This window comes from Chamaea fasciata, unplaced genomic scaffold, assembly GCF_029207755.1.
Source record: "Chamaea fasciata isolate MVZ Bird 193981 ecotype frontalis unplaced genomic scaffold, bChaFas1.0.hap1 SCAF_1, whole genome shotgun sequence".
Lineage (NCBI taxonomy): Eukaryota > Metazoa > Chordata > Aves > Passeriformes > Sylviidae > Chamaea > Chamaea fasciata.
In genome coordinates this window covers 77,623,886-77,639,604 of record NW_027094086.1, presented here as the reverse complement: position 1 = coordinate 77,639,604, position 15,719 = coordinate 77,623,886, and the positions used below count along the sequence as shown (strand labels likewise).

At 36.6% G+C, this 15,719-nt stretch overlaps 1 protein-coding gene across 1 annotated transcript in view; it reads left to right on the top strand.

The window, feature by feature from the left end:
- CDH12 (cadherin 12) overlaps positions 1 to 15,719 on the top strand; it is a 222,179-nt gene that overhangs the window by 167,547 nt on the left and 38,913 nt on the right. Inside the window, exon 6 of the mRNA XM_066186473.1 lies at positions 5,034 to 5,221. Within this exon, the coding sequence (XP_066042570.1) occupies positions 5,034 to 5,221 (188 nt within the window). The remainder of the gene's footprint in view (positions 1 to 5,033; positions 5,222 to 15,719) is intronic.

Genomic DNA, 15,719 nt, shown 5'->3' with positions numbered 1-15,719 from the left:
GGAACTGCCAGCTCTGGGGAAGCTCCATCCTGTGAATTATCCTAAAACAGAGGATTAAACTCAAAATGGTTTTATGTTTCTGCTCATTTCCCCTTAAAATACTGGTGATCCTTGGACATCCAGAGTCTCTGCAGCATTGGGAGATGCATTTTCCTAGGTGTGGACTTCAGAATCCAGATAAGAGAATCAGAAATTTTTAAGCATGTTTATGTTACATCTAATGAGGACCTAAACCCTTACTCAGAGCAGTGTGTTAAAGAGTGGAAGGAGCCTTTCCATAACTGGAGATTTACAAGCCCACCCCAGATCATGCATGACCTGCATCAGGCACATGGTAACAAAGCCTGGCTTCTTTTCCCCACACAATGTCCCAGCTCCTCTGCAGGGCACGGACCCACATCTAGGAAAGGCATGAATGCATTTCACTGCTGTGCTAAATCACATCTCCTAGTTTTAGGAGCATGTGCATCAGATGCTGCTATTTATTAGGCTGATTAATTGTAGCTGATGTAGCAGGTTTAATGTATTGAGTATATGCTTATATATTTAAATTATCCTTTCCCTTGCCTATTACAGTATAGTTAAAACAACAGGGGGGAAATATGAACTGTTGTCTTATGATTCTTGCTAAACAGCTAAAAATCATTGCCTTTACAACTCATGTCAGGATAAAAATTAAAATATCTTGGTAATTTAAGATAACAATAATATTACAATACACTATGGGATTGGGTTTTTTTTTGTTGTTGTTTTTTTTTTTTTTTTTTTTTTTTTCTGAGGAAAAAATTAAATATTTAGAAGAAAGAGAGATAATTTTTTTTTTTTTTAATATTTTTGCCTTTAAGAATCATGCTATTGTGATCCACTGCAATGCAATACTTTGGCAACTGCCAGAAAGCTGGAAAAAGTACAGACAAAGAAAATTCAGGAGAGGATAATCTTGCACAGTACAAGTATGGTGACAGATTAGAAAAATTGTTTGAATAGCATTTACAGCTGTTTGATTAAAAGCCATTATGAATTTAGCTTAAGTCCTTTGATGCTAACCTGGGTTACTTCTTAATGGTTGTTTAGCTGATAAGAAGTAATGATAGTTTTCATGTGCTATTCCTATCAGATCTGAAGAGCTTTTTGATAAATGATGGTGTAGACTTCAAGTGTGGAAAAACAACAACAAAAACCCCCCCTAACCTCTTTGTAAGTAAAAATCAAACCCCAGAACAGCTTTTGAGCCTTAAAAACTAAAACTAATCTAATCACATCATAGGAACTGTAAATGTGTGCTGTGTTTCAGTCAATATGACTGATTACCTGTCACTTACTCAGCTCTGATTCTTCCCACTGTGCACTTTTGCACATCTTTGCTTTAGAAACTCAGAGGCAGCATGTATGAATTGTTAGCTCACCTCTGCCTCATTTTCCTGAATGATTTTGGGGCTAAGTAATTAGCCCTGTCAGTTATTTCAGCTTAAAAGCTTCAACAGCATCATCACTCCTTTATTTTTATCTTCCTCACTGATGTGGCTCAACAAAAACCAAGAAGTCCTGACCAAGCAATATTTATTGCTACCAGCTTTCCTATACATGAAAATATCCCAACTAGCATGCAATATGTATGACTAAAATCAGCAAAGAGGGGAGCTATTTGCAGAGTCCTGTTTTCTAGTGTAGTTTGAGGAAAGTGAGAGTTTTCTCCTTTGGTACATCCCAAAAGACAGGGGCAAACTTAAAAAACACATTTGAAAGAGATTTGTGCAAGTAGAAGAAAGGTTTTTTGTTGGCAGAGAAGTCACATCAACAAAATTTGACAGAACTGTTTCAGCAGCGTAACCAGCTGCTGAAGTTTGTCTGAGGTGCCTGTTCCATCATTCCTGGAAGCTGAAGAGAGCAAGGTTTTCAGGACATTTGGGAGTAAAAGGCTATTACTCAGGTCTCTTTCAACATACCTCTATGGCAAATGGAGGTAGTAGTATATACAGGCAAAATGGACAATAAAAAATGAATAATGCTGAACTGTCACAGAAAGAAGTAAAGACTGCAGGAAACAGAAAGATAAAAACCTACAAAACTGTCTTTCTATCTCGTTTGATGTATAGCATATATTGATCATTTCAAATGTCCTCCCTACAAAGACTGAACCTGTCTGAGATCGAGAAGCATTTGGACAACACTCTCAGGCACATGATGTGGCTCTCAGGGTGTCCTGTGCAGGGTCAGGAGCTGCAATCAGTGTGCCTGATAGGTCCCTTGTAGCTCAACATATTCTATGATTTTAGGATTCTATTACTTGAGGGAGGGGAGGAAAGGAATGAGGGTTTCATGCTATATATTATATTCTCTTGATTTTTTTCCTTGAAATGGCAACAATATACATTATTTGTTTTCATTTTTTTTATTCTGAAAGTAAGTTGTCACAGTGGAACACTTAACAGCTTCCATATGCTGTGAAGATAATATTACAGGAGGACAGTGACAATGTAATTACATATTACATCTTCAGAAATCTGACTCTTGCAGGATTGAAGATTGCTTCAGAGTTTCAAATTAGTCTGGATGACCACATGTTTATTGCTGTTGAATTTCTGGAAATTATGAAATATCAAGTCATTGAAAATAACTGATAAAAGCCTAAACAATCAGAAATTAGTAATTTAGTCTTTCTTTGACTTCATCGAACTCTCATATGCTTTTCAGGCAGATACAAAATTTTATAGGGAAATGTTTGTTTTAATGAATCTGAGTGATCTTCAGATCATTAAAAATAGAACAGTTTGTCAAAGATGGAAAAATCTATGATCATGTGCTCTTACATTTCATTTTCAATAAAACTGTGGATGTAAACAGCAAATGCTGCAGCAATGATTTCTGTTACCAGATATAAGTGCCTGTAAAAGACCTGGACATAAGGGCTAGCACTATGTTGTGGAAACTTAATACAAGATTCAAGTATATGTAAAGGCCTCTTTGGTTTTTTTCTGCGTATAGCAGAGACTCGGTAATACATGTGTTTGTAAATGAGATTAAATAATAGGAGGATTTGTGATTGTATCACGAATACCATGTTAACATTTTATTCTTTACTCAGAATCACTTAAGTGCAGCTAAGAAATAGCTGAGACTATCTTGTCATGACACCATTTTGTGTCAAAATGATCTTTTCCTGCTATTAGAACAACACTAAGAAATACAGCTTCCTTTAGTATGTTTCCTTGGAAAGAAAAGTAGTGAAATGATAATTGCTCAGTCTTTAGTAGCTCAGTCAAAGGGTCATACAAACCTATATGCTGTGATGTCCAGAAATGAATGCTGGTACAAACTGGCTTGAATTATAGGGATTTTCTTAAATAAAAAGGGCAAATTTTGCCTTGTGTATACTTTGCATACTGATGGGCAGAGAGGGAAAGCAAACAAAAGAATTTTTTTCAGAGGCAATCAGACATTTATATAGTTACCATAGCCCAAATGACTAGCTCACAAAAGAGTGAGCATTTCTCAGCAGTGCTAATGTCATTTTTTTGTCACCTGAAAATATTGTAAAGCTGAAAAAGCTGATACAGCATGCATTGTAAGGAGGTAACGACAGGAAACAGCGTCTGCTGTTTAATTCAGCAGCTGAATGTGAAAGTCATCTATCCCCTGTAACATAATATACAGCTTCTCAGAGCCTCATTTTGTGATGTGTGGCTGAACCACTGCTGGGTGGAAATCTCTGAGACATCCCCTAACGTGCCTCCTAATAGTGACAGTTGCCTGTCCTGCTATGCTGTTGAAAAAGAGGTGCAAATTTCCTCTTACATGTCACATGGAGCAGAACCAAGCAGGCTATTGCTGATGTTCTCTGAAGGGGCTGCTCTGTGAGAGCCATGAAACACTGACCCAGGAAAACAAAATTAACCAAGGGAAATAAATGATGGGACTATCTTTATTGAGAGACAGGATGAAGTGAATCAAACATCCTGGGCTCAAAACCAGCTCCACAAGTTGCTGGCAGTTTTGACAGCAGAGACTGCTACGTGAAGAAAGGTGAACTCTGCCTGCCCACTGTAAGTACTTGTCATGGAGGTGCTCACTGGCAGCTGAGCAAAGTAACAACTCCAGCTAGAAGTGGAGCTAAACAGGGAATACAGGCACTTCAGGAGCAGTTAAATAAGTCAGGGCACCATGTTACATGCCCATGCCTGCTGCTACTGCTGTTGCTAAAATCAAGGATGCCTCAAAACACTTTGGATTAGTTTGTTCAGCTCTATTAACTATTATGTCTATAATTTTCCAACATAGCTGTTCCCCTGAATGAAACTATTTTCTCCTTACATGTCATTTGCAATACTTACTATTTTTTAAAGTGTGCAATTTTTTGGCTTTTTTGTTGTTGTTGTTGTTGTTATAATTTGTAATAAATAATCTGAAAGCAAAAGTGTTCTAAACTAAAAATTGTTTAGCTCTGAAATTTTTATAAGAGCACCCTCTGGTGGCCCATATGTGAACAACACGCTATATCTTCCAAAAGGAGTTGTATATATAATACTGGATTTTAAAGAAATGGATAGAATTTTTTTCCTCTGATATTTTTTGCTTTCAACCAATGGGAAAGTCATAAATATATTTTCTAAAAAACAAAAACAAAACCAAGCCACCAACAACCCCACAAAAAACAAACAAACAAACAAACAAAACCAAAAACAAAGAAAAAAGGAAAAAAGTGCTTATAAACATGTGCTACCTGTAAGTACAATTTAATTCAAAGGAGAGTCAATCACATGTGAAAAATTAAATATAGAAATATAGATAGATATCTCAAGATATAGGTGCTAAGGCCTTTACAATTACAGTGGATAAAATCTAGAATCTAGGGGAAGTCAGTAGATAAAACTGGAATATATTTTTCAAAACCTTTTTTGGTTTCATCTCCTATTTTTAATTTGATTATTTAAATAATTTTTTTTTATTTTGCACAGGCTCCATGATTTTAATCAGAAACACCTGTGTTAATTACCAAGAAATCCCAAGAATGACTGTCTACCACTTTGTCACAGGTATCTTCCATTTAAAAGTACCTGAGACCTCTCACGTTGGTTCTGCTATTGGACGGATCAGAGCTGTGGACCCTGATTTTGGGAAAAATGCAGAAATCGAGTACAACATAGTTCCAGGAGATGGAGGAAACTTGTTTGACATCATGACAGATGAGTACACCCAGGAAGGAGTCATTAAACTGAAAAAGGTATGTCACACCGATGGGTGGATGTGCCTATGACTCACTAGGTAAGGGAATGAAACATTTTGAAATTTTATGTCATAAGTAGCACACAGTAGTAGTGCTATGTAAGTAGTTTACATCTCTATCTGAATCCATGGTTGTGATCTTCATTTTAAAAAGGCATTGTAGTTTAGTCTTTCATTTCACATACAATCAGGTATGATATTTCACAAATAATGTCATGGTGAAGAATTAATTCTAATCTCTGTCTAGAAAGTACAATTTCTTTGTTATGGGCAGTTTTCTACCTAAAACCATACAAAAAACATTTTATTTCAGAGCACGGAATGAAAGAGTAATATTTTTTTTAAGGTAAAATGTAATAAATTTTGACGTATAAGCATTTTATTTTGAAAATTTTGACTTTGTGTTTGCTATTTTAATAATGAATATTGCAAAGTACTATGGTGAACAAAGTTTATTCAGGGTAGAAGAGTCCCAATTGGTTGCAAATAGCCACATCCTACTTCCAGTCTTGTAACAGTGTACCAAGTAGCTGGTTATCAGATACTCATGCAGGGAAATACGCTACATCTCAGCCATTGATGCTGCTTTAATGCACTAGATTAAGTTCAAGATTACTGAATTAGTGAATTTCAATTTCATGGAAAGTGTGTATTTCATTTAGAATTTAGTGATTAAAGCACTCAGTAGGAGAAATCCAAAACAGGGAATGTCACATTTTAAACTGTTACTATTTTCTGACCCCAGGCATTTACATATATGATCAACTTGTTCAGTAGAAAGAAATCTGAACCACAAGTCATTTTGGAAGGCACAGTTATGTTTTATAGACAGGTCAGGCTAGTAGGTGTAAATTTTGTAAAAAAACCAAACTAAACTATTGGCTGAACATTATACAAGGGTCTGAGAAGAAAAGAATTCTGAACATGTATGTTATGATAAGCCTCAGGAAAAGTGAAGCTTTAATTCTAAGAAAATTTAGAATGTAGGTGCTTATCTTCCCTCAGCTCTGACCATAGATCTATATTTGCATTATATTAATTCTAATAATGGAAGTGCTGGCTTCAACCTCCTGACCTGGGAAATACTAAATTATCCATGGGTGCATTAAAGGACAAGATGATGTCAAGCTACGGTCTCTTTTGCTGGTTTTAATGACATAAAATGGAAGCCACTAAACTCACAGGAAGTAATTTGTCAATGAGACACAAACTCTTTGACCTCTTCACACGCCCTTCTTTTCTGACTAAAGGTTTGAGTGTTCTGTTTCCTCCTAATGGGAATTTTTAGACTTTGTTTCATTTTTAAAAACCCATCTGGTCACCTTTTTCCCTTCATGCTGATGACTCAAAAATGAGTCCAACTGGAGCTGTCAGGCTGAGCAGCTGCATATGCAATGCCAGTCAGAAATTACAGTAAGTAAGAACCATTAAAAAAATCAATATTTGATCATCAGGAGCAGGTTTTTGATAGAATTCAGTTTTCCTTGCATTAGTCCTAAGTCTCTTCTGTGCTTTTTGTTTTTATACTCAACAACAGAATTTTCCATACTTGTGGTTAAGTGTAGGCATTACCCACTGCTGGTTGTCCAAGTTGGCAGTGATTATATTGATAAGAAGGGTGACAGGGAATCAAAAAGGACTTCAGGGCTCTTGATTGATTGGTTGATGGGACAGGAGTGCAGACAGTGTTCCTTTAGTAGTAGAAATGAGTGATGAAAGGAGCAGGAAAACCCATGTTCTAAATAAGTGGCTTAAGGGCTGGTGCCATTGGCACAATTTTGAGCTTTTTGACCATGGCATGACTTTTACTGCACCAGGCCTACTAGAGTTAGATGGACTCCTTCTATCTAACAAGGGCAAAAGGATTCAAGCCTGTGAGTTGACAGGGCTGATTGAGAGGCCTTTAAACTAGTTTTGAAGGGAGAAGGGGAAGAAACCAGACTCTCCAGAGATGAGCCTAAGGGTGGTAAACCAGAGTCGAGGGTGAAATCGGCCCAGCTGAAGTGCACGTACATTAATGTACCCAGCATGGGAAACAAACAAGAAGAGCTGGAAGCCATGGTACAGAAGGAAAGTTATGACACAGTAGCCATCACAGAAACATGGTGGGATGACTTGCACGACTGAGGTGCTGCAATGGATGGTCACAGGCTTTTTGAAGGGATGAGTGAGGAAGGAGAGGTGGTGGGGTGGCTCTGTACCTTAGGCAGTCTCTTGACAGGGTAGAATTTGAGGTCAATAGTGATGAGGTTGAGTGCCCATGCGTAAGGATCAGGGGGAAGGCTAACAAGGCAGACATCCTGGTGGAAGTCTGTGGATATATTATTCTATAAGCAGCTGGAGGACATTTCAAATCACCAGCCAGGGGTGGGGCTCTGCTAGCCCTCTCTTTACAGACAGAGAAGGATTGGTGGGAGATGTGGTGGTCAGAGACCATCTGGGGTACAGTGATCATAAAACAATTGTTTTCATTGTTTGGTGAAACAAGGAGGGGGACCAACAAAACTTCTACACTGGACTTCTGGAAGGCAAATTCAGCCTATTCAGGATGCTGATCAGAGAGTACCTGTTGAGAAACAGCTCTTAAAAACAAAGGGGTCCAGGAAGAATAGACGTATTTTAAGAAAGAAATCTCAAAGGTGCTATCCCTATGTATTAAAAGATGAGCTAGGAAGAAAAACAACTGACCTGTCCAGGCAGGGAGCTTTTGAAGAAATGAAGGAGAGAAAAGAGGGTATATCTTTGGAAAAGTGGGCAGGCAAATCAGGAAATGTTTAAGGATCTCATTAGGGCATGTAGAAAGAAAATTAGAGACATGAAAGAAAAAAATGAAATAGACACAACCACTTTTATATCCAGATGCTTTAGAGTTGGTCATTATATTTAGTCTTTCCAGCAACAAGATGGGGTATAATCTGAATTAAGGAACTTTTGCAACAGCAGAACTTTGATCAGTGTTGGCTAATGTAAATGATAGATCTCTGTCACTGAATATGAGAGAAAAACTGTAATTCTAATGCCTTCCTAATCTTCATCATAGTAAGAGGGGACAGTGAGAGAATGTGAAGATCAGGAAATACCAGCTTTGTTTTATGAAGGTGTATGGAAAGAAGATAAACTAAACACACAGGGCCTTCAGCAAAATATGCCTTTATATTGACCCTACACTTTGTCTGTCACAAAACTTTGCTCAGGAAAAAGATCCTTTTCACAAAACTTTAAATCGTCCTGGTGTTTTAAGACATTTTGGAATCATCTAAAATCCATCCACTTAGGTTCTCTGCTAGATCCCAGGTTAAAAAAGAGCAATACAGATTCTTGAAGGTATTGTTCACTCTGTTGTCTTTTTATACCTTTACACTTGAGGTAATATAATTGTGTTTTCATGGGTTGTAGTTTTCAGATTACGGAAGTTCTGGACACTCACAATTCTATAAACACCTATTAAAATGCATGCTACTTGTGCAGTACAAGCCTACAGCAGGACTATTCATTTGCCTGCAGGGAAGAAATTTTACATTGCAAGATGTTTAAAACACTGATTTGACCTTGTGGGATTATGCAAATATTTAAGTATGTATTGAAGTCTTTTTTTTTTTAAATGAAAGTGGGTGAATGAATAAAACTGACACATTCAATTAAGAATCATAAATAATAAACAGTGAAAACTATTAATAAAAAGTGTTACATGCTTTAAAAACAGGTATGCACTCTCTTCTCTTTATAGCATATTCTGGTGCTCTAAGTGCTGCAGTAACTCAGCGTTAGTTAGTTACAGTGTTGAAGTGATGCAGTTCAAAACCATTTATAAAATTTGCTTTTATTTTCCCTGAAAAATTTCTTGCAGCCAGAAACTGTCCATAACTGCACAGATGCTTTTTGGTCTGCTGTTATGCAGAAAAACAAGGAGAGATTTTTATCTCAAAATTTATTAAAAAATGAAACCTTCCTGCACTACCTTTATTTTTTGATGGAAGATACATTTGATGAGAAAAAAATTGCACAGTCTAAACTGTTTTTTTAGCACACTAATTGTGTTGACAGATGCAGAAGGCCATTCTCTGCCTCGGGGATGCTAAAAGGGTAAGAACAGCTACAGCTGGACAAGTTGCAGATCTTAAATCCTCTGTTTTGGTTGCTCATTTGTTATTTGTGCTATTATCCTTTTTAAGTCTGATTACTACTACTCTTGTGCTAATTACATATATTAAAAATGAAACAGCTTTTCCTATATTCTACTAAATAAATCATCCAAATGCCATCTAGGACCACTCTGTGGTTAGTACTTAAATCTCTTGAAATAAAAAATAAAGGAAAATAGTATCCTTAAAAAAATGGGGGAAATCTTGGCTTAAGGGTAGTACTATATACAGTTCTCTGTAAGAGTCAGAAATATTACTGTGTTAGGAATATAATTATAATTCCTCCCTTGTCTAGTGTTGTTTAATACAGTGTTTATTGCATTTAGTATTTAGATAGTATCTTCTATTGTACCTGAATCTTCAGCAAACTACAGTGAGTGTAAGCTATGAGAAACATGGTGACAGAAGGGGCCATCTCCTTCAAGCCAGGGCGTAGTGGCCTCAGATGTGTCAGTCCAGGCAAGAGACTGATTTTGGAATCTTTAGTGACCAGTAACTGTAAAGGAAAATAGAAGGTTCCAGCCTTCTTTGAGAAGTTGTCATTAAATTTATTAAACCAAGGATGAGTGTATATAATAAGCCCATTTTGTGCAGAAGCTATTTAATGGTTTCAGCATGTGCCAATCCAGAAACTGAGTAGGGTTCAGGCATTGAACAACTTCTTCTTGAAGACATCACTTTACTAATTTGTTTCATTAAAACCTTGGAAAACAACTGCTTCTAGGCTTCACCTAGAAGCCCTTTTGTGATCCTACACTGCTCCACTATACTGGGTTAACTTCTCCATGTGGTTTAGTGGAAGCTCAGGGGACAACCACATCTTGTTTTTTTGTAAGTTGTGCACCACTTCTAGAACTAACTGATCAGATGACAAAGCTGTGCCTATGAAATCCGAGCATGTCACATCATTGCACAATGAAAAACAGTAACTTTAGTGATGATAAAATAGAAGGAACTGAGAGACAATGAACAGAACCAGAAGGTGCAGGAAAGTACTGGGAGTGTGAGCTTTCTTTTAACCTCAGGAGACACTTTTTAGAAGCCTTTAAGTGCAGCTAGCAAGTAGTTCTTTGACTGCTGGCTAAGCTCAGTTGTCTTGCCCGTGGGACAGCCCATGTATGTAGCTCTGGGATGTTGCTCTAACGTAAAAGCAGTCTGAGAACATCTGTACCATACAAGAATGAGCATGAGGCAGACTCCTGACATCCTTCAGTGAAAACAGCATTAAAGCTACTACTTGCTTTACTGCCAAAACTTTGCAGATTGCTCATCACAGCCCACCCCACCAATTCTTTCTCCAAAAGCAGGGAATTTCCTCTGCAAGTGTGAGCACAGGCACTGTCTGCCTGTAATCATAACTCATGAGTTTGTGGGAGTGGGAATATTGGTTGTGCATTTTGAAGAGGAAGAGCAGGTAATATTAAGTCCTTCAGTACAGGCAGAAAGTTGTGAGCTTTGTGCAGATACAATCACAAAGAACAAGGAAGAAGAGACATTCAGTCTTTGAATTTTTTGGATAGAGCTGTTTGGTTTGATTTTCCCTGGAACAGGAAAAGACCCCTTCAGAAATGGGTGAGATTTCATTTAGAGGATATAAAACTTATGGAATTTTGAGAATACTTATACATTGGTGTATTGAGTCTGGCTGAGATGGAATTAATTTCGCAATAGCAGACTTCACAGTGCTGTTCTCTGCATTAATTCCTAGAAAAGTGTTGATAATGTACCAGTGTTTTGGGTACTGTTAAACAGCTCTGGTAATGCATAAACTCTGTGTCTCCAACATTTCCTAAGATCCTGGGAGGGGTCACAACTACGTCAGTTAAATTAACAAAAGGGATAGACCATATCCCTTGCAATATTGAGACTGAGAGAGCAGCAAACAATTGAACCCCTGACACTAGACAGCTTCTCCCCTTCTCCAGATACAAAACAGACCTGTATTTTGCCCACTTCCAAACAAATCTTCAAATATTCACTAGAGTTCTCATTTTTTACTGTGCATTCTCAGCTCTAATTAATGAATGCTCCTGGTTGATCAAGAGCTTTACTAAACTGCTTTGTAATACCACTTATTTCCCTATGCTATTTAGAATTCAATGGAGAAGTCCAGGTATTGAAACTTAATTGCTCATACAGAAACTGTGTCAATGCAAAGCAAACTGTCTTATGACAATATTTCACAAAATGCATAGGGGCTGAACATATTTGCATAGGAAAGTTTTTCCGATTTTTGAGACCAGCACATGAGACCCAGAGCTTTTCTGCAATTGCACAGCGTTATTATGAAGTCAAATCCAAGTTATTATACACTTCCTGTCAACCCAGTCCTACTATCCATAACTATCCATATGTCCTGGGGCTTAAAATCTCATCCCAGAATATAGCTTTTCCATCATTATAGGTGAAAGCCTCTATCAGAAACAATACTCTTGCATTCCTTATGTGTGGATAAAAAGCAGAAATTTCTGGAGTTTTCAGTCCTGCCTCTTTGTGAAGCAAAACAAACTGACAGGGTAATTCCTTTTCCACCCTTGCTGTGCTTATCATTAGAATTCATTATATCTTTCAGACCGTATTTTTTTCCTTTCAATTCTTTAATTCTCTCTCTTTCCCACTATCTAATATAAAATTTTATATGTAGATGCATCTATATAGCAGCATTTCTTAACTTCTGCCTTGAATGTGGAAAACAATAAGATTTTAAAGTATTTTTTTTTTTTAATACAGAGCTGTTTTTGTGCTGTCCTAGTCACACTAAATATGTCTATTCATGGTGCTCACAGAGGAGCAAGGTAAATTGATTTGTCAGTATGTATTTGATTTAGGGTTTTGTAGAATGGCTTTGCTGAGCACAGGTGTGTATATGCTGATAGCATTTTACTAGGCAACTATATAGAGCAGCTTGTAACCTCAACATAGGAAAAAGCAGATGAGGACAAGTTGAGGGGGCCAAATACATCTGTTCTGTCACTGGTACTTAGAATATCAATTAGAAATTCTCCAGTTATTGAATAGCTCACAGTTAATAAAGCATCAGCTTGATATCAGCAAAAAAAACTTTTTTGTGTTTACTGCACAAAAAAAAACCACCAAAAAAACCCCAAACAAACAAACAAACAAGACCACCGAAAACCAAATTTTAAAAAAAGGCCTTATTGAAACTTACCTACTGTATGTAATTACTTTTATAGAAGGAATAAATACTTCCATTTCTTATTAAAAATTTTTTATGAAGTAATTTCATTAAAATCTGATTAATTGAAAGACATTTCAAGAACCTTAATGGGCTGGTTGAGGGGTTTTGTACAATTCAAACATTCTACTCTGTTTGTATCAGCAGCATTCCAGATTCAAAATTAAAATGGGACTGAGCACCCTCAGACTGTTATTATATGACAGCAAACCACAGTGCTGGGGTTTGTTTGTCTGTTTGTTTGTTGTTTTTTGGTTTTGTGGGGTTTTTTTGTTTGTTTGGTTTGGTTTGATTTTTTGGGTTTTTTTTAATACAAGTGAAATATTGCGTGAACCACTCTTTTCCGTGATAGATTTTGGCAATATCTACTAAAATTTACAATAAAATGGTAATGTTTTTTTAACATGTTTTTAACCAAAAATCAAAAAATCCAAAAGGTTTTGCCTGAGACTAATGCAGATATTCAATATTATTGTTTTCAGGCACACTCTGGACAATTCAGACAAATGCCTAAATCTTAAAGTGTCAATGCTATCTATATGACACAATTGTTCAAATATGGGAAAAAAAAAAACTGGTCAGGAGATTGTAGTATGCAATCCCCATACATAAAAGACAATAAAACCAAACCCTTGTTACACTGTATATGTTGTACAAAACATTTTTCTATTTGAAATTAAGTCCTAGGTTTACCAGTCTCAACATTTCCCAAATCTCTATACATTTCAGTTCCAGTTTAGCCTCACTTAGCTAAAGGCTAATTTCTGCTATTTCGTGGGAGTCTGTCACTGATTTCTTTCTCTCATGATGGCTCATCATTTCAGCCTGTCTCTTCTTATTTTAACTGCCATCTGTGCTTTGCACTGACCACATAACCTCTAACTATATTTATCATCAGACCCATAGAAGGACAGAAAGAGAGGATGAGTTGCTCAGAGGTTACAGTGGAAAAACATTGTCCTTTCTTGGGTCACACTGCCTATTTAAAAATATACTTTAGTATTTCCCCATAATGTTGGGGGTTAGAGAAGTAATGCAGCCACTTTGTTTGCTTCCTGGGTACCTGTGCAGTAAAATATGCCAGTCTGAAAATACCAATAGACAATTGTTTGAAATCTTACTGATTTCTGTTCCCCTTGCATTATGAAATGTTGTGACTGGGCATTGGCCATGCACCGTGATGTGGTATAAGTGCCTTGAAGAGTAATTTGATGAAAGACAGCCTGCAAAGATTGCATGAATTATGACTTATTCCATTAATACATCTCTTTGCAAATATACTGATATACAGGACCCAATCTGAAAGGTTTAATGCAATTTTGGTGGTATGAAAGATATATACAAGGTATTACCCAGAATTACTACCTATGTGGGAGCTTAGATCTCTTGCTTTCTCTGTCTTGTATCGTTAGCTTAACACCTGACTATTTCTTCAGCAGACTAAGTCCTTAAATGTCAGGTTTCTCCTCTTGTTATATTTTTTGAAAGTGTGTTAAGAATTTATATAAATATCTGGAGAAGATTTTTTTTGTTTTGTTTTGTTTTGTTTTGTTTTCTTTTGGGTAAAATTGTTTTGGCAATGCATGCCAAGTGTGCAAAAGTAGTATAGAAAATGAAAACATAATGTGGAAGCAATTTGGATAATGGACCAATGTGTCTATTTTTAGTGAAGGCAACATCTTAGGGTTTCACCACTGGGACATGAGATTTGCCAGACTTAATTTTGTGTGTTTCTTCTCAGGCTTAGTTTTTTCTTCTTTCTGTCAGTCCAGACACAAAGGTGTAACACATACTGGCTTTTCTGTAATTTTGTCTGTAAGAGGATGGTTGTGTTTGGTAGTGAATTACTTTTAAGTCTGATTATTTTTATGGCATTGATATTTACCTGGCTAATTTTAAGTCCCCAGCTCAAAAAAAGAGTGAGTATCTTGTCTACTAAAATTATGAAGTCTTTCATAAGGATTTATAATTATGGTAGCTGTTCAGCTAATGTAAGTCAGGGTGACTCAATTGATTTTAGTGGAGCTATTTCAATTCACACCAGTCAGTCATCTTGCCAATTATGTCCTGTTGTGATAAGGACAGAAAACTGAAAAATTTATATCTATCCTGGCTGTGACAACTGACTGAAAACACTGGGGAAAAGATAACTGACATTGAAATATTTTTGTTCATACACATATAAACCTGTTATTTTTTCCAGATAACATATTCTTTCCCATAAGCAAATTTCCAGTTGAACAAATATAGACAGAAACCACTAGATGCCAGTGTTACCCAGACATCAGGGAACAGCTTTGTTAGAAACGTTAAAAACAACATGAATGCCAAAGCAGATAAATCCTTTAAATGAAAATAAAGCTTCTGAATCTTTTCAACTAAATAAGAATGCATTAAGTGTTTTGAGACAATTACTTTTCTAGAAATAAAAGCACTAAATTGATATGCATTGACAGAAACCCTCATCAAAACAACCTGATTGCAGGATACGTTCCATCAAAACCCCACAGTAGTACACAAAATCTGCTGTGTCATCTTTAAGACCTTATGAATTACACCTAGGATCATAACAGAGAGCCAAATCTGCATTTTACAAAGTACATGCAGCTCAAACATATGGCATGAATAGCAGTTCACTGCTAAGATTGACATTTTACAGGAAAAGATTGTTTCAGATCAAGTTAGAATTCACATTCCAAGTCATACCTGAAGTTTGAATCATTGGTATATATCAGAGTTTTCATTTGGGCTCATCTTCATCACTGTCATGGTCTTCTGAAAGCTTTTCCTGCTTAAAAAAAAAAAAAAAATCATCTATTTAAGGAGCTGGATCAGGTAGAGACAGCTGATTGCCGGTGCATGGGAGTTACAAATGCAAATGTCTGACTAACCTGCACTCAGCTCATTTGCAAGAGATGAATCTCACTCATTTAACTTCAGACGTCTACAATGTAACTGTTTACATCCATGCCAGTCACCCTGATTTTTTTGATGTAGAGAAGCAGTAATTTCCTGACTGTGATTCATCTGGCCTATTTCAAAAACCACCTTAGCATAAGATGAACTTCAAAACAAACTTAAATGATTGATCATCTCAGGAGATGAATTTTACAATAAAGGTATCTTAAGTTTTGTCAGGTTAAACCAACCGCAGTGAT